This window comes from Dendropsophus ebraccatus, chromosome 3 (genome assembly GCF_027789765.1).
Source record: "Dendropsophus ebraccatus isolate aDenEbr1 chromosome 3, aDenEbr1.pat, whole genome shotgun sequence".
NCBI classification, from domain to species: Eukaryota; Metazoa; Chordata; class Amphibia; order Anura; family Hylidae; genus Dendropsophus; species Dendropsophus ebraccatus.
The window spans coordinates 64,554,010-64,574,128 of NC_091456.1; the positions used below are offsets into that span (position 1 = coordinate 64,554,010).

Consider the following 20,119-nt stretch of genomic DNA (forward strand, 5'->3'; position numbering starts at 1 on the left):
AATCTACAACATGTCCACTTTATGGTGACGTCATTTGGTAAACGTCCTTTAGGATGTTAAGAGGGCTTCGAAATTTTGCAGCGATTTTTTTCAAATTCTGATTTTATTAGGGACCAGCTCAGTTCTGAAGTGGATTTGTAGTACCTGTATGTTAGTTACCCTTGTAAATCTCTCCACTGTAAAAACTGCACCCAAAGTATTCTAAATAACATGTTATAAGTTTATTAACCCTTTAGGTGTTTCGTAGAAATTTAAGAAGGTTGGAGGAAATTTAAAATTTTCACTTTTTTAGCAGATATTCCATTTTAATCAATTTTTTTCTCTAAAACAGAAAATGCTAACTGAGAAATGGAACTCAATATTTATTTCTAGAAATGGAACTCAATATTTATTTCTAGAAATCCCCCATATGTGGTCGCAGTGCATCACCTGACTTAACCACAGACCTCAGACATGACAGAGACCTGGTGAATTTTGGGGCCTTTTTTTTTATTTTTTTATTTTTTTTTTAGCCATTGTACCCTCTCACAGAGACCTTGCAGTGTCAAAATATTTGTGTATGACAAGTTGACGTTTCCATCGGTACCATTGCTACAATTTAGCAATTGTTTTTAATCATTTTTTTGTACGGTTTACTATACGTTACATATTACATGTTATCGTTTTTCGTTAGGTCGGTACGATTACAGTGATATCCATTTTATATAGCTTCTGTTATAGTTTATGGCATTTATACTATAAATACTATTTGTGTCTTTTTTCGCCAATGGAGTTGTGAGGGCTTTTTTTTTTTGTAGCATAAAATGATGTATTTAGGGGTACACCTTTTGGGTAAATGTGACGATGCTTTTATCTATATTTTTTTAGGGGGTTAGTCTTTTATTTTTTTACGGCGTTAATCGGGCGGGATAATTAATGTAAAGGGTTAATAGCCGAGGTCATTGTGGATGCGTCGATACCAAATATGTGTATTTTATTAGGAGGGGATCATTTATAAAGGGGATAGGGAATGTGTATTTATTTAACTTTATTTATGTATTTGTGTGTTGTGCTTGAACTGTAACTTTTGCTGGTCCATCTATAATACATTACAGCATATGTGTGCTGTAATGTATTATAGAGTGAATGAGCTGTCAGAACACTAACAGCTCATTCAAACAATCAGGTTCCTGCCTCAGTGCCTGTAATCCATAGCAGCCTAGATGCATTGGCAGCATCTACGGTGCTATGGTAACTCCCCCGAGTCTTGCGATCACTCATGTGGCTTCGAGGGGGTGAAGGGGGAGGTCGGAGGGAGCAGATATTGCTCCAGATTCCCCATAGACGCTGCGGTCCCACGGACAGTGGCGCCTATGGGGTTAACTGCCCGGGGGAGCACGGTTCCCCTCCGGGCAGGGGCAGCTGTGTGTGACACAGCCTCCTCCTGCTCTCCAATCGCCGCTAGGGACAGTGTGTGTGTGTGGGGGGAGTTAGGGACAACATGCACGTCATGTTGCAGGAACTCCCTGCTTTACATGACGTTCCTAAAACATCATTTTACAGCAAGGGGTTAAAGGGGTGGTGTCACAAAGAAAACTAGGTCTTATGTTAACGGAAACATTTCAAGTGTGCAAGCATTTTTATAAAAGTATTGTTTTTTTGATGACCTGTGGCCCTTGGTTGCGGCCCACCAGGCATCCACTATATTGGGTCACTCATGCACAGTTCACTTGCAGCCACATGACCTGTCCCATTAGTACTGTCAGTTGGTTTTCACTTCACATGCTGCAAGGGGGATTGTGGGAAAGTGTGTGTGCACTGTTGCATGCTAATAGCAGGGTCACAGTTCAGTGAGGAAACTAAGAAGTAAATAAATCCATGGGGAAAAGAAATGGTACAGGCATGTAAGCTTCTTTACTAAAAACAGCACATTTTCACACAGGCTGATTATTGGCAAGGAGCGCTGCTAGCAATACCCTTAGCTAGCAATAATTGCAAAAATGTCAGCGATGAGCTGAGGAGTGGGAAAACACCAGCTCAACGGCTGATCGCATCTTTTGTGTGGGCAGTAAAATGTATTGCTATTGCCCGCACATCTCCTCCCTTTATATACACGGAATGTGCAAGCAATAGTACTATATTTAAAAGGGCGCGCGATTTATCGTGCCTTCTAAAGGGACTGCAAGTCCTTGTACAGTCCCATATCAGGCCATGTAAAAGGACCCTTATTCTTAATGTTTAGGGCATTTATTCCACATTTTTGTGTATGATCTTTACCTCCTTTTTCATAGCAAGGCAAGCAACATGTTTATAACTTTCAATTACCTAAAGCTATGGCTGCAGGGAAATCTAGACCACCATTGCTAACTGTCTTCAAAGTTTTGACTTTTTTTTTTTTTCCCCTGCCTCTGGGGCCTCATTTATTAAAACTGTCAGAAAGACAAACTACTACTGTTGTTACCCATAGTATCCAATCTCGGCACGGAAATTAAAATTATAACTGCTGGAATTGGTTGCTGTGGGCAACAAAGACCATTTGAGACAGTTTTTCAGTCTTTTCTTATTAGGCTGGGTTCACGCTGCATTTTTGTAATCCATTTTTACAATCTGTTTTATGCAAAAAGCGGGTTAAAAAAGGAATGCATTTGTGCGTTTCTGTTTTGATCGGTTTTCCATCGACTTCCATTATAATAAAAGGATCAAAACTAGGGATGGTCCGAACCTGCCGAGGTTCGGGTTCGTACAAACCCGAACGCTCGGCAGCAGATTCCCGCTGTCTGCCCGCTCCGTGGAGCGGGCGGATACAGCGGGAGTAACGCCTGGAAAACTGGGATACAGCCTATGGCTGTGGCTGTATCCCAGTTTTCCAGGCGGTCCTCCCGGAGCGGGCAGACAGCGGGAATCATTACCGAGGGTTCGGGTTCATACGAACCCGAACCGAACTCTGTTCGGACCATCCCTAATCAAAACGCATCTTTAAAAATTTTTTTTTTTTTTTTTTAACACAGAAACGTGGTCAACCACATTTTGTGTATGCTAAAAAAAGCGTTTCATTTTGATGTTTTTTTTATAATGGAAAAATGGATCAAAACGTATGCACACAAATGCATCCCTTTTTTCATCGGTTTTTTGCATAAAACAGATTGCAAAAATGGATTGCAAAAACGCAGTGTGAAGCCAGTCCTAGTGCTGTATTGTAAAGAATTGTATAGTCTCAGAATACGGATATGAGTAATTTACTTTATATAGTTGTTTATTCCGGTACTGTTTGTATGCTTCAACCCCTAAACAATGTGTCCTTATTGAACTATTAGGATTTCTGTGTGATGTACTCTGAAGCATGCAGAATTGTAAATGGACCATTAATCTCTAAGGACCCCCTTATTTTGGGCTTGAAGGACCAATTTTTCTTTTTGCTGTATAATAATACCTCTGTTCTCAAACACAATCTGTTCTGGAAGGCTGTTCCAGAACCGTGTAGTCCCGGAACTGAGCTTTGTGTTCCCGTAGGGAACAAAGTAAATTTTTTAAATTGATTTTCACACTTCATGGGTCAGGTGCAGAGTGTAAAGAATAGCTCTAAAGAAGCAGGGATTCCCTGTGGGGAAGGCAGCGCCGACGCTGAAGCAAGGGCGCTGGCAGCCTAGGGATGGGTGCCAGCAGCTGGGACTGGCTGGAGGAGCTGTTTACCGTGGCAGCGAGCCTCGGGGAAAGCACTGTCCGGCGACTGCAGAGAAGGCTGCTGGTGCTGGCAGCCTGGAAGTAGCTGTTCACAGCGGGAGGAAGCAAGGGTGGCGTGTCAAGCCCCAACAGTGGACTGCTCCTGCCTATCTCTCTGCCTCCACTGTGGGGAACACCCATTTAGAGCAGGGATTCCTGTCATTTTAATAGGAATCCCCGCTCCTGTAATCTTTATGTTCCCGAACACCTCAATTACTTTCAGCTGAACAATATACAAATAAAGAAGCAAGCTGTGTGTCACAGGAAGCTGCACACCAAAATCATCTTAATAAAAACTCATTTTTATTGTTACAGCAAAGTGATAAAGTGAACCGACAAACCATACAAAGAAATAAAAACACTTAAAAACTGCTCAAGCAGAAACACATGGTAGTATCCTGTATAACAGGCATCTACCTCACTCACTGGATAAAAAATACCTTCTTCCTATATACAGGCTCTCCGTAACCATTGGGGGAGATTTATCAAACTGGTGTAAAGTAGAATTGTGTTAGTTGCCCCTAGCAACCAATCACATTCCACTTTTCATTCTTTACAGATTCTTTGGAAAATGAAAGGTGGAATCTGATTGGCTGCTAGGGGCAACTAAGACAATTCTACTTTACACCAGTTTGATAAATCCCCCCCATTGTGTCCATACACATGTATACTGAAGAAGACCTGTAAGGAAAAGTAGTCATATAAGACCCCAGTGTGACTGGAATACCCCACGTGTGTTGCTCCTTAGGGGAGCTTTTTAGGAGTCAATTGGTATTCTTTAGAACACTGTATTTATGGCTTAAATTATCAATAATTAATGGCAAATACGTGGATCAAATGGCGTGTTAATATGGCGGCAGCGGTATCTAGCAATGCTGGTGATTAACATCTATGTCATCTTGGTGTGTCCCCCGTGTGATCTACAAGCCAAATGTCACGTGATATGCTAAAAATAATTTACAGATACCGGCTGTATGCTAGTCAGTGCCGGAAGTTCTTCCCTGATGGAGAGTCACATAGTCAGCAGTAGATAACAAGATGGCAGAATAGTGCTAGGCAATGAACAAAAGAGAAGTAAGGGAACGTCCTCATGCACCAGGTCGTAGACCTATTCACAACCCGTCATATCGGGGTCACAAGGCTCCTGAGTACAAAATAACCAGGCTAAAGTAATAATTTGGATATATGGGAACAGATATTGTTAGAAACAGTAATAATAAAGGGGTCCCCAGAAGATAAGTGGTGTTTGTTAGACAAATGGCTTTCGAGGAGCAAAGGTAGGGGACCTGGGTTATATAGGGGACCAATTGGTGCAGGTAGATGCTCAAGAGAAAACAACTGCAACAGTTTCTGGTGGGCAGTCCTTCGTGTGTAAATGATGGGGCCTCCTCATTGAATTGGCTTAGTGCGGGGGCTCCCAAGGTTTGGGAGAGAAGTCACTGGGTGGTCATTGAGGTAGTCCCAGGTGTTTGACGGTAGGTGCTGAAACACTGGGCATTTTACTCCTGCTAGAGAAGTTGGATGCAGCCCTGGGAAGTCCTGGAATGCATGGATACAGTGAGAGTGAGGCGAGAGTGGTAAGAATAATTGTGCTGGTGAATGGGTAGTACAGGTCTGGAAAGGGGAAAATGCATCAGGGGAGTTTGAGGTTGGAGCTCCTCCTTAGAGAGCAAGATCAGCAGAGAAATGTGTCAGGAGCTTGGGAGGAAGGATTCGGGGAGTTTTGCCTCTGCTGGGTATCAGCATCTTGCCAATCAGCTATTGATGACCTATCTTGAGGACAGGCCATCAGTTATTTAACCCCAGAAAACCCCTTCAAAAACAGTATACCAAAGCCTCTTTGCTTGTCATTGTACAACTGGCGTTAGCAGGGCTCGACTTAGGGTGAAAAGGGCACATAAACCGCACCAGCCCTCATATATATATCCCCCTCACTCCCCCCCCCCCCCTGTATAAATGATTAAACTGTAGTTATACTTCCATAGTTTTCAATTAAAACAGCCATTTTTTTTTAATAGTAAAATGCGTTGCATTGAAGTCAATGCAAAAAACAGCCGTTGTTTACACAGTGTACTGAATGACGGCCGTTGCTTGATGTGGCCTTTGAAATATTTGACATGTCAATTATTTCCGGCCGTTGTGCCCCGATATCAGTGCAATTTTTAATGCAACAATGATCATTGGTTTTAAGTGCCAAACAACTGCTGTTGTCCATACGTTGTGTTAATATAACCAAAGAATGAAATGCAACATTTGAAATCGTCCTTTATGAAACAGAAAACATACATAACATATATTCTTAGGTCTAGTATCTATAGTACGTGTTGCTATCTCTTCTGTAAAAAAAAAAAAAAGCAAGTCAAGACAGGAAGAGCTACTTGTGCAACAATCTGATTTCCTACTTATGATAATGTTTAGTCGTGTAACTCTGTTTCTGTTAGTAAGGGTGCTGAGTGTAGGTTTCAACACCAAACCGGTTTGTAGTGATGCATCTGCCTAATAAGAATGAGTTGACTAAATCAGATTTTAGATGCACATTCATTGCCCTGCCTTCTCCACCCTTGTGAAAATGAGGGAACACAACCATGACATAAAACAACTGACAGGTGAAGTTAGTAACATTTATTACTTTGTGGCAATGGCATCTGTAAAAGGGTGGAATATGTTAGATAGTAAGACAACAGCTTTTAAAGCGACTCTGTACCCACACACTGTCCCTCCCAAACAACTTGTATCTTCGGATAGCTGATTTTAATCCAAGATGTGTCCTGGGGTCCTTTCGGCAGGTGATGCAGTTATTGTCCTAAAAAACTACTTTTAAACTTGCAGCCCTGTGCCCTAACTTTGCACTTCCCCTCTGTCCCTCCTCCCCACTCTATTCATCATTAGGAATGCCACTGAAACATTTTCTCCTGCCTGAACATGGGCTGAGCGATCCAGCCCATGTTCAGTATTCATACAGCTGATGAATAGGAGACAATCTGCCAGGAGCATTCCTAATGATGAGGAGGGGCAGAGAGGTTGTGCCAGCCTAATGCATACACAATCTAAGCCTCGGCCGTTGGGCACAGGGCTTTAAGGTTAAAAGTAGTTTTTTAGAACAATAACTGAATCACCTGCCGAACGGACTCCAGGACAGATTTTGGATTAAAAGCAGCTATCCGAAGGTACAAGCGGTTTGGGGGGGGGGGGGTCAAATGATCTCTTCATAGGTGAAAAAATGTACAAACGTAAGAATGTGAGCAATTCTGATAAGATCCAGTTTGTGATGGTGATTGGTCAGAGTACCCCCCAAACAGTGAGTCTTGCAGAATGTTCCCGGAAAATGCCTGTCGAGCATAGACAGCACTGAGATCCTCTGTGGGGCCTGTGCTGAGCTGGAAATTCCTGTCCACACAGCACCTCAGGGAAAGTAGTGGAAAGAAGAACCAGGCCGAAGACCAGCTGGTCAGGAACCAGCTGCGGTGGGGGAGTGGGCTGTTCTGGAGAACCTCTTTAAGATATGAAAGCTGAACTGTGAATAGTTGCCATTGGTACAAACCAGACAGTTGTGGTTTCAGGTAGACTAAAGGGGAACTATAAGCAGGTTAGACAAATCTAACCTTTATGGTCTGAAAAATTGCCACAAATCCTGCACAGAGTCTTAGTTGCCCCTAGCCGCCAATCAGATTCCACTTTTCAATCCTCACAGGCTATTTCAAAATTGAAAGGTGGAATCTGATTGGTTGCTAGGGGCAACTAAGACTGTTCTACTTTTAACCAGCTTGATAAATCTCCCCCTGTGTCTCCACACACACTTTTAAATGTATTTGAAACCACACACCTATTTTCTCCCCAATAGCTACACGATGTTGCCAGAGTTAACAGCATCATGTGACCAATGGTTAAAGAAGTCCGGCCAAAATTAATTTTTGATATGTTGTTACTTATGAAAAGTTATACAAATTTCTAATGTACATTAATTATGAGAAATGCACATATAGGGCTATTTCTCTTAATTTAGTAGATCAGGAAGTGTTAGAATTCTCTCAGATCCAGTGACGTCATGACGAAAGGTGTAATTCCTATAGAGTGTCCAGCAGGGGGCGCTCTCTATATAGAAGTCTATAGGACTTTATTGTTTCTATGGATTTCTAAGTAATGTAGTGTAGTGTACAGTATGCTTTATTGGATGAATACATCTATGGAATACTTTGGGGAGCAAGTGTCCCTGTTCCCCAAAGTATTGCGTAAATGTTCCCCAAAGTATTGCGTAAATGTATTCTTTCCATACATTAGGATATCACAGTAAGCCCGCCGCATTCCCGCCGCACTCCTGCCGATCCGCCGCATATACACTGAATTACAGCTCCCATCATCTGCTTATAGTATAGTTACAGGGTGATGGGAGCTGTAGCTGGGTTATGGATATCACTTGCCTGCCGCCGCTGATGCCACTGCTTATGCCGCCGGGCGCAGGGGGGAGCCGCTCAGTACACAGGAGCGCTCCCTCCTCCTCCTCCTTCCGAGAACCTTCTCCCCTATACCACTGCTGACTCCCTGCCTGGCCGCCGCTCTCCGCTCTCATATACCGGCTCCCGATGCTTCAGTGCGGACACCAGGAAGCATCGGGAGCCGGTAAATGAGAGCTGCGGCCAGTCAGCAGTGCTATAGGGGGAAAGTTCCCGGAAGAAGGAGGAGGAGGGGGATCGCTCCTGTGTACTGAGCGGCTCCCCTCTGCGCCCGGCGGCATAAGCAGTGGCATCAGCGGCGGCAGGCAAGTCATATCCATAACCCAGCTACAGCTCCCATCACCTGTTCATACTATAAGCAGATGATGGGAGCTGTAGTTCAGTGTATATGCGGCGGATCGGCGGGCTTACTGTGATATCCTAATGTATTGAATGAATACATTTATGCAATGCAGTATTCCATAGATGTATTTATTCAATAAAGCACTGTACACTACACTACATTACATTACATTACATAGAAATCCATAGAAACAATAAAGTCCCATAGACTTCTATATAGAGAGCGCCCCCTGCTGGACACTCCATAGGAATTACACCTTTCGACTTGACGTCACTGGATCTGAGAGAATTCTAACACTTCCTGATCTACTAAATTAAGGGAAATAGCCCTATATGTGCATTTCCCTTAATTAATGTACATTAGAAATTTGTATAACTTTTCATAAGTAACAACATATCAAAAATTAATTTTGGCCGGACTTCTCCTTTAAGAAATGTGGGTATGGTTTCAGCCCTGTCCAAAAAACAGCCAGAGGGGTTTTTCCCCAAAACAGCACCACATTTGTCCACAGGTTGTGTGTGGCATTACAAATCTGCTCCATTCTTTTCAACGGAACCAAGTTTCAGCACCATCTGAGGACAAGTTGTGCTGTTTCAAGAAGAAATCCCCTATGTTTTTCTTATCTTGGATTTCCCTTTTAATTGGTTGTATTTGCTTCAGAAAACACACACCTGATAGATTCCCTGCTGCTGTAACACCGCTGATCCAGTCCTCCTCACTGTGCAAAACAAATTTGAACTGTTATACTAGCACGTTCTGTTGTACTCATATCACCCAATATAGTGAATTTTAAATGTCTATTTTTTTATTATTATATTTTTTAGGGGTGACTCCTGTATATTATACACTGTTTGCTTTGATGAACGAGGCTGACAGAATATGGTATCCTCCCAATCATACCTTTATTGTGGATGAAACAAGCAGACAAATGGTAAAATTTCGACTGAGGTGAGTATTTCTTGTAGTATCTTTTTATTTACAATGCTATTGTATTCCTATTAAGTGAACCTACAGATGAGAAATTTGTTCCTTTACCAAACTATACTTGACCTGACCTGTGCTATTAAGAGTTTTATTTGTGGGTATGTAAAAGTTTAGTTTACTCATCTACCCTAATAGCTATAGCTGCCATTATGACGATGCATGGTGCCCACTGCACACTGCTTCCCCCAAGTTGGTGAATATGCAGAAAACGCCCACTCTGCCAGTCACTGTCCACAACAGTGATATGCCCAGCTAGTGAGTGGCAGAGAAGGAGTTATCAGCAAAATGGAGATTGCAGTCCCACATTCTCCCGATGGGTGACTGTATGAGATGTGATATTGTGCATTTATGACTTATTCTATGGAGGAAACAACCCTTAAATTGTTAGTGAGGCTTCATGCCTGCAGAGAGTTAATACTGTACATGGCCCTGTGTAAATTCCTTTTCATTAGATATTGTAGCATTCCCTGGACTGATTAGAACTTGGAGTAAGACCAAGATACAGCATGGGAAGAACACTGCCATGAAAGTAGAAAAGTCTCCTTTGCTATCTAACCCAGCACGTGCTCCTCCCACACAATGGACTCCTCCAGCACAGAAACAAACTAACAAATAGTGACCACCAACCTTTCCCTGACCACCCTCATCTAATAGGGCCAGTGCTGTATTACTGATATATAAATGCTTCACCCTTTCTAACTAAATATATGTGAGAAAGTGTTTTTCTGCTTTTAATAAATAAGTTCCTTAGGTTAATAGAACATAAAATATATTAATGAGGAACATTTATAAAATTCCTATGAAAATTCAATTATAAAATGTTAAAAAAAAGAGTCTGTACATTATTTCCGACTCCAGCCAAAAATAGCTCCGATTCCACAGCCCTGGTTGCACAGCCCATCCCAACACAAGGAGTGCTGTGCTTAAAGTGACACTGTCACCCCCTTTTTGCATTATGACTGCTCTCCACAGGTGTAAAGGGCCCCATCCGTGTCATCACCGCATAGGGCACCACTCCCCTAGATTGTCCCACACCAATGGCCTTTGAGGGGGCGGGGCCTATGTGGTGATTACGCCATGGATGGGAGCGAGGCTAAGTGGCGCTAGGGGCGGAGCGATGTGGCACATAGGCTGCGAAGCCCCGCCCACATATACCAATCCACAGGTGATAAAAACTACTTTTTACCAGAACAAGCACCATGGGGTGTGTTATAAAATAAGTAATGAAAGCTGTAACATTTACCCTTTACACCTGTTGAAAGCAGTCAAAATGCAAATAGGGGGCGACAGTGTCACTTTAAAGTATCACTGTTTGTAAAAACATTTAATATATCATAGAGACATGTCAAGAGTTTCGATCTGTCTGGGTTTGAGTGTTCAGACCCGTACCATTAGCGAGAATAAGCCAGGAGAAGACTACAGTCAGCACGATCCTCTCCCGACTCTGTGTAACGTCATAATCGGTTGGGCATCAGAGACCTATATAGGCAATCAGACAGAGGCCGACTGATCATGTGACATAGAGCCAGGAAAGGGTCGCGCTTAGCGTGGTCTTCTCCTGGCTCGTTTTCTCAATTGGTACGAGTCTGGACCATTCAAAACTTTTGACAAATCAAGAGTTTTTTCAAACGACAGTGACACTTTAAAGACTAGCTGCAGCATAGCGCCTGATAGGCATTTATTTATAAAGTTTGTTTTCTGCCACAAAACAAAACAAAAAAATACCCCTTAAAGAGTCACTGTCGTATTTTTTTTTTAATTTTTTTTTTGGCAGAAATCAATAGTCCAGGCGATTTTAAGAAACTTTGTAGTTGGGTTTATTAGCCAAATCTGCCATTATCTGCATGTAAAAAGCCTTTTCCCAGGTCCCCCCCTCCTTCCTCTTTTTCATCCACTCTGAAAAATCTGAAAATTGTGACTTGTTGCAGGAGACGTCCCCTGTCTGCTCTAGGGAGAGGGGAGGGGGGAGGAGGAAGGAGGGAGTTAGCCGGCAGCAGAAAGCAGATAACAGAGGATTACAGGCACGGAGCTGGGTGACAGCTGTAATCTGAGCTCAGACAGGTCACTGGTGATGGTCAGAAGAGATAACGGGTGAGGGATTTGTAGATTAACTCTTTGTTGTCCTGTTTTGGTCTTTTCTTTAGCTCTCTCCATAGGAGAACAATGAAGACAGGGGGGAGAGCTTCAAACTGCTTTTTCATGATAAAAATGCATTTTTCGGATAATAAACCCAATTACAAAGTTTCTTAAAATCGCCTGGACTATTGATTTCTGCAAAAAAAAATTTCACGACAGTGACACTTTAAGGCTGGGTTCACACTACGTATATTTCAGTCAGTATTGTGGTCCTCATATTGCAACCAAAACCAGGAGTGGATTAAATACACAGAAAGGCTCTGTCCACACAATGTTGAAATTGAGTGGATGGCCGCCATATAACAGTAAATAACGGCCATTATTTCAATATAACAGCCGTTGTTTTAAAATAACAGCAAATATTTGCCATTAAATGGCGGCCATCCACTGAATTTCAACATTATGTGGACAGAGCCTTTCGGTGTTTTCAATCCACTCCTGGTTTTGGTTGCAATATGAGGACCACAATACTGACTGAAATATACGTAGTGTGAACCCAGCCTTAAGATGCAAAAAGGATGAGTTTTTGTCATCTCCTTCTGTAAAGCATCTTGAATACCACTTCAAAATGGGTTTGAAAACTGAAAATATAGTTTTTGTCCTTGTTTTGCCTTCTGGGCACTTGCAACATACATTTTAAAACTGAAAAAATCTGCTATTAGGGGAAGTTGAATTATTCAGTCACCTTCCTTTTAAAATAACTTATTGCAGTCAGTAAGTGTTACTCCACCCAGCATTGTGGTTTTGTTTGAGTAAATGAAAATATTTCCCCTTGTTTTCCCACTCTCCAAACAACCTTTAGGGTCTTTTTACACGTACATATAAATTGCTTAAGCACTTCTTTAGCAAACGACAAGTGATGATTTTTTTTTTCTTTTAAATGATTGGTATTTAGCAGAGAAGATAAATCACTATAAAAAGTGGTTCATGTGATCGTTATTGCCTTAGTATACTGTATATACTGTGAATGATCGTAATTGCGTTCATATCTTTATACTGTGTATGATGAGTGTTTACACTGAAAGACTTGAACAATTACAAAAGATGTGATCAACGATGTAGGAACAACTTTTCGCTTGTAGTTGGACCTTTTGCTGCATTTAGGGTTCACACTGAGTAAATCAGAGTTCCGTCGCGGAATCCCGCCTGCCTCAGTGTGCCATAGACTGTCTATGGGAGAGCGCACGCTCCTCTGCTGCCGCCACTCTTAGCTCAAAGAAGTGACATGTCACTTCTTTCCAGCATAAACACGGTCAGGTTTCTACAATTACAGATAAATCCATTAGTACTGGCTATTTATAGGTCTTTATTCAGATAGGTCACTTGAGGACATATCTATGGTAAATGCCAGGCTTATTGGTTGCTACCCTATAAGTTATCTAGGGCCTGCCCATTGATATTCTCTCAGATACGGTCAGGGGCCTGTGGATAGTGCGCCCCCCGCGGCCCTGTGCACAGTAGCTATGGAACGCAAGTAGCTAAAAAGATGGGAGATGACTCAAAATACTCAGGGGGACGTGGTGAGCAAGACCAGCTAGGTTTGGGAGCATTTTATTTAGCTCTTGGGGAGAATACCCCTTTAAAGTGGTTTTCCACTTAAAACTGACTATCCACGGGCCGCAGGGGGAAGGGAGGGCCGCACTGTGCACTGGCCGAGTGCCGCGGGTGAGCGCCAGGGGGTACTGGTGGCGGCTGCGGGTGATCTGTGGCTGAGAGCGGGGATGCAGGTGACGGGTATGGCTGCTGTGAGAGAGGGAGACAGTGACAGCTGCACTGATAACTGTCTCTCGCTCTCTAAAAGCAGCCACCCCCGCCAGTGTGCTGCCGCGGCCGAGAGCGTGGCAGGGGTTATGGCAGAGGGATGGTCGGGTGCTGAGGGGGGGTGGTGGTCGTGGTGTTTGTTAATGGGGGTACTCGTGACGGGGCAGGGGGACAGTAAGGGGGGAAAAGTGGGTGAGCGCCGGGGGGGGGGGGGCTGCTGTTAGAGAGGGAGACAGTGACAGCTGCACTGATCACTGTCTCTAACAGCAGCCATCCCTGTCAGTGTCTTCCATCACTTCAGTGAGCCGGGTTAGAAGCGATTACCCAGCCCATTGAAGTGATGGAGGACACGTGGTGCTGTCTCGGAGGGTGGGGGCCAGGAGCAGGGAGTGGAGATGGGTTGGACTGAGATTTGATGATTCTATGTGTTTGGTGGGGGTGAATGCAGCTAGGTAACAGCAAAACTGTGCAGAATCCATAATACATTGATATTAAAAATGAGTGGGAAACGTATTAATGCAAAAATAATTTTGGGGGAATACCCCTTTAATAAAAAAGGGAGGTAGATATTAAGAATTAATTTTTTTGCAGATATTCAATATTAATCCATTTTGTCTGTAACACGACAAGTTTTGACAGAAATGCAATCCAATATTTATTGCCCCAATTTTTAGGTTTTTACAAATATTCCATATGTGGACCTATATTGCTACTTTATGGAACTAAAGGCATCAAACATGAAGGAGCATCTATTTGATTTTTTTCTTAAGATATTTTGCAGGCACCATATCAGGTTTGCAGAGGTTTTGGGGTATGGCAACATAAGGAACATCCTAAAACAGACCCCATTTTACAAACTACACCCCTTAAGAAATTTAGGTGTTTTAGACCCTGCAAATGTTTATCAGTATTACACTGTGAATGTTGGTAAATCATTGAATATTGAATTGATAGATACTTTTAAAAGGGGTTTTGGAATAGTTTTATAGAAGTGGCTGGAGCCTAGGGTACAAAAGTGGTACTTTTTTCCCCCTTGCCCTTATTTTAGCCTCTGTAGATTCTTTATTAAAACTACCAGAAAACACTTACTTTCATTAAAATTGATTGTGATCTCTCAACCCCCCTCCTCCCCTCAACTAATCTCAGATTGTGCCCCTTGTATTTGTGCTTAGTTCCTTATTATAAACACTTTATTCCTGAATCTTATCCTTTAATATATTTAAAGTGTCCCGGTCACCCTAGCTGAGCACTTCAATTTTACGTCTTTCTGCAAGATGTGAGCTCTATAGACTTATAATGCAGTTTGTGATATTTCAAGATAAAAAGTCTGCTTAGGGTACAAACACACACACACCGTATACGCAGCAAATACGCAGATCTGCAGCAGATTTGATGGTGCAGATTTGATGCTGTGTTCAGTTATTTAGATCTAATCTGCTGCGTATTTGTTGCGTATTTGTTGCATATCTGCTGTGTATTTGCTGCGTATCGCAGCAGTAAATACACTGCGTATACGGTGTGTGTGTTTATACCCTTAGGGTGCGTTCACACCTACAGGATCTGCAGCAGATTTGATGCTGTGTTCAGTTATTTAAATGAAATCTGCTGTAGAAAATCAGCTGCGGATCCTGTAGGTGTGAACGCACCATTAAAGTGAATCCATTGCTATGCAGAGGGGACAGCATATAGTGTATAAACTAGTGGTGCACTGCATTTAGATTCTCAGAGACCATTTTTTTTAAGCCCAGCATTTGAATGTATTCATACCTGGATATCATATTTTGTGTATGAATGTAAGAGAGCTCTGTTCAGAATAAAGAAACCTTGTTCGGACTTGTTGGTAGAGAGGTCAGCTGGATCTAGTGAATGGCACAGAACAACAAGCGCTTTTCTACCGACTCTCCTGTGCAAATGTGTACAAATGCAAAGTAAGGAATGCCGGCCTCTCTTCACCGCTGTGCATACAGAACCATCTCTAGTTTTCTTCCATTCAACATGATAAGTTTCTTTACTCCATAATGAAGTTGTCATAGGGTTAAATTACTCTTCTTTTCCTCTTGATTTTGACGCATTTGAGAGCAAATTTTAGTTGCATATTGGTTACTACAGATACAGTGCAACTGCACAGATATTGATAGCACATATTTTGCCTTTCCTATGTGGCCCTTCAAACTTCAATAAGGTTTTCGTGAGAGTAGGGAACTGCACGAAAAAAAGACAGGTGCAGCCCCGACGCTGGCACCCACACCTTGTACCTGCCTTTTTGCCTCAACCGCCCTAGGTCAGCAGTAGGGCTGGGCGGTATACCGCAAAAATACCGATACCGTCTCTGACGCCGGTTAACCGACCTCGACTTGGCCAGGACGGTATTTTTGTATTTTTTATCTCCTGGTCTGAGCCGGTATCAGAGCAGGAGGTGGAGGAACAGCAGTGGTGACAATGTCTGAGTGCCCCCATCCTCCTGCACCCGGCATGTCATCAGAGCGACTGCCCCCCGCCCGTTACCAAAGCGCCCGCCCCCGTCCCAGCGCCCCCTCCCCCATCAGTGCTGTCCCGTGTGAGAGCCGCCCGCCCCCGTCCCAGCGCCCCCTCCCCCATCAGTCCTGTCCCATGTGAGCGCCGCCCGCACCGATACCAGCGCCCCCTCCCCCATAAGTCCTGTCCCTTGTGAGCGCCCACACAGCACACACGACGCTGCACCTGTTGTCCTGTGTGTGCAGGGTCGCCGGCAGGTCATAGCAGGACATGGAGAAGCAGCATTTGGGGGGCTGCTGTACCGTAGTTCCGTCAGCATCAATAAAAGTACAGGGCTGTAGCCTAGGAGGAATGAATTGGCTGCAGCAGGCAGGATGCCATGCACAGTAATGTCTCCTATAAGTTATGTGTGGGGCATCCTTCCTGCTGCAGCCCACTTATTCCTCCTAGGCTACAGCCCTGTACTTCCCATACCCCCATCCCTATGTGCCCCCTATATAGTAATAAACCCCTAATTGTCCCCCCTATAGTCATACACCCCTATCCACTATCCATCCCTATGTGCCCCTATATAGTGATCCGCCCCCCGTACAGTCATACACCCTTATCCGCCCCCTGTATAGTCATACACCCCTAGCAGCCTCCCCTGTATAGTCATACACCCCTACCCGCCCCCCGTGTAGTAATACCCCCCTGTATAGTCATACACCCCTGCACCCTTAGCAACTGGCCGGGACGGTCGTCAGGGACATCGTCGGCGTGCTTCCTGCCCCTGGCCGGGCGGTTGGCTGGCCACACGCTCCAGAGGCACGAGGAGCCTGTCGGCTCCTGACAATCTGTTTCCTCATTGAATGTGCTGTCCAGGCTCTTTGTGCTACATTGGATTTTCTATTATTAGCAGAAACCCCAATGTAGTGCTATTTTCATTTCATCCTTGCCAAATGCTCCACCAGGAACAGAGCCCACATATGTGAACAAAGGCTTACTTATATTTCATTTGTATGCTAAAAACAAGAAATCATTTTTTTTATAAATGTGCTGAAGCCTTGTGCTTCCCAGTGCTCACTTCCTGTATCCATATCTTGGATATAAGCCTTTCCGAGATGTGTTGGGGGCAGGTGTATATCTCGATCCTTGAGTGTTAAAATTGGGCAGCCATGATCACTATATATATCTGCCCCCTCCACATCTTGAAAAGCTTACATTCCGAGATGTGGATTCGTAGGAAGTGAGCACCAGGGAGCATAAGGCTTCAGACATCTTCTGTTGCCTGGTGTGTTTTTTTCCCCTACCTCTTTCCCGATTTATACAGATTTAGGCTGGGTTCACACACAGTATATTTTAGGCAGTATTTGGTCCTCATGTCAGGTCCTCATAGCAACCAAAACCAGGAGTGGATTGAAAGCACAGAAAGGATCTGTTCACATAATATTGTAATTGAGTGTATGGCCGTCATTTAATGGCAAATATTTGCTGTTATTTTAAAACAACGGCTGTTGTATTGAAATAATGGAAGTTATTTACCATTATATGGCGGCCATCCACTCAATTTCAACATTGTGTGAACAGAGCCTTTCTGTCTTTTAAATCCACTCCTGGTTTTGGTTGCTATGAGGACCAAATACTGCCTGAAATATACTGTTTGTGAACCCAGCCATACACGAAATTGCTAAACAAAACTGCCAGATTAAAAGCAGTTTTTTTTCTCTAGCCAAAAAAAAAATGCTGTGCGAGGGAAGCCTAAAGGATCTGCTTCTAACATCTTGGCACAGGACACCTTCAGACCTCAACAGATCAGAGCCGGTTTGGTGGGACAGGGGGACCCTAACAATAGTGGGCAGCTGGTTTTAATCATCTATTTAATTTTTGTGTTCCCACTTTTAGACTTATGCTGGGTTTACACGGGACGATAATTGGCCCGATCGCGCGATTAACGATGTCGGAGTAACGTTTTTTTTATCTAACGATCAGCGTTTAGACGGTACGATATATCGTATGGAAAAATCGTTTTGCGATTGTTTTAAGATCGCCTCCCCGCTCATCCGCAGCCCCCTGCGCCGGCTCGATCGCTACTCCCGCCGCCCCGATCGCCTCCCCCACCGCTCCGATCGCAGCTCCGATCGCCCCCTCCACCGAGCTACGAGCATACCTTACCTGCTCGGCGTAGCGGGTGTTCGAAATTCGTGGCTCCCCTCTTCAGTACATTGATTGGCTGAAGAGGGGAGCTGGGAATTTCAAACAGCTCCTCTTCAGCCAATCAGTGCTCCTCTTCAGCACTGATTGGCTGAAGAGGAGCCTTTTGAAATTCCCGGCTCCTCCTCTTCAGCCAATCAATGCACGGCAGCACTGATTGGCTGAAGAGGAGCCGTTTGAAATTCCCGGCTCCCCTCTTCAGCCAATCAATGCACGGCAGCACTGATTGGCTGAAGAGGAGCCGTTTGAAATTCCCGACTCCCCTCTTCAGCCAATCAATGCACGGCAGCACTGATTGGCTGAAGAGAAGAGCCGGTAATTTCAAACAGCTCCTCTTCAGCCAATCGGTGCTAAAGAAGGGCACTGATTGGCTGAAGAGGAGCTGTTTGAAATTCCCGGCTCCCCTCTTCAGCCAATCAATGCACTGAAGAGGGGAGCCGGGAGTTTCGAACACCCGCTACGCCGAGCAGATAAGGTATGCTCGGGGCGGGGGTGGCGATCGGGCGGTGGGGGTAGCGATTGGAGCGGCGGGGGTGGCAATCCGGGCGGTGGGGGTGGCCATCTAGCCGGGGCAGGGGGCTGCGGGGGCCGGGCTGCGGGCGGGGGGGGCCGAGCTGCAGGCGGCTGGACTTTTGCGACGACTGTTTACACGGAACGATCGCTGAATTTTTTGCGAATGACGAACGACGATTTAAGAACAAGTTAAAAGATCAAAATGAATGATTTCTCGCTCTTGGTTCGATCGTTCGCTGCGTTTACACGTACGATTATTGCTCGAATTCGATCGTTATCATGCAAATTCGCACGATAATCGTCCCGTGTAACCCCAGCATTAGGGTAGGGTTCACACATACCAGAATTGCAGCAGATTTCATGCTGCGAGTTTGCAGCGAAATCGGCTGCGATTCCTGGCACTGTCAGTTTGTATAAGTTTACACACTCACAACAGATTTTTCATTCCACTGCGATTATGTAAACCCCGTCCCCCTTAACCTGTTGCAGCCGGTGAATACTTTACTGGTCTGTGCTCCAGCCTGCTTCTGCAGCTTCCTGACATCCCTCTCAGCCAATCAGTGCGCTGCCACTGTGATTCCGGTATGTGTGAACCCACCCTTACAGTGCTGCCGTCATTTTATAATAAATAATGTCATAGAGTAAAAAGTTTTCATCCAGGTGCTGAGCTCGCCGCTGATTGTTAGAATGAGTCGAGAAAAGCGATGAGCTATGTGATTCACTCCTTGCTGCATAACACAGAACTGTAGAGAAAAGTGATAAATGCATTGCTTTATGTGCTGCAGGTGACAAAGCGTGATTTAACAATGGTCTTCTCTTGTTGTAAACAATCAGACAAGCCTGGCAATGGTGGCTTATAAAGCCCGTACGGTTTAGCTTATAATTGTTAAAGGGGTATTCCACTCGAGCATAATTTTTGATGTGGGTGTCGGCTCTGCTACGTAGTGCTGGTGTCTGCTCTGCTACACGGCTGCTTCAGCTCTGCCACGTATAGCGGGTGTCAGCTCTGCTACACGGCTGCCTCAGCTCTGCTACGTAGTGCAGGTGTCGGCTCTGCTTCACGGTTGCCTCATCTTTGCTACGTAGTGCGGGTGTCGGCTCTGCTACACGGCTGCCTCAGCTCTGCTACACGGTTGGCTCGGCTTTGCTACTTTACTGACTTAACTCTGCTACTTTTAATGGTAAAGATAATTGCTCGGTTACCATGACAATCTTACTCATGTCGGTGAACAAAATCGTTAAGGTCCTTCCATCTTCTACATCTTCTGTTGGCCAATAGTGGACATGTGACATGTGTGTGGATGTTGTGATACATTGACAAGACCTTAGAATTTCTGTTGGCGGCTATAATTCAGCTATTTGCATATGTGCTGTGATGTTTACAATGTGGACATTATTTTTAATGGGCTATTATTTCCTATGGGAAATTAGGGGTCTTTAAACGTAAATTTCTTAAAAACAACAGATCCGATCAAACCAAACCAAAAATAGATGGCACACCTGTCACCACCGAGGGCTTCGAAACACAGTTTGATTGGAGTCTGTGCACAAAGCGGTTCAGACA

The 20,119-nt window shown here is 44.2% G+C and overlaps 1 protein-coding gene across 1 annotated transcript in view; it reads left to right on the forward strand.

Annotated features, from left to right (window-relative positions):
* JAK2 (Janus kinase 2) overlaps positions 1 to 20,119 on the forward strand; it is a 173,149-nt gene that overhangs the window by 60,875 nt on the left and 92,155 nt on the right. Inside the window, exon 3 of the mRNA XM_069961926.1 lies at positions 9,318 to 9,441. Coding sequence (XP_069818027.1) covers positions 9,318 to 9,441 — 124 coding nt within the window. The remainder of the gene's footprint in view (positions 1 to 9,317; positions 9,442 to 20,119) is intronic.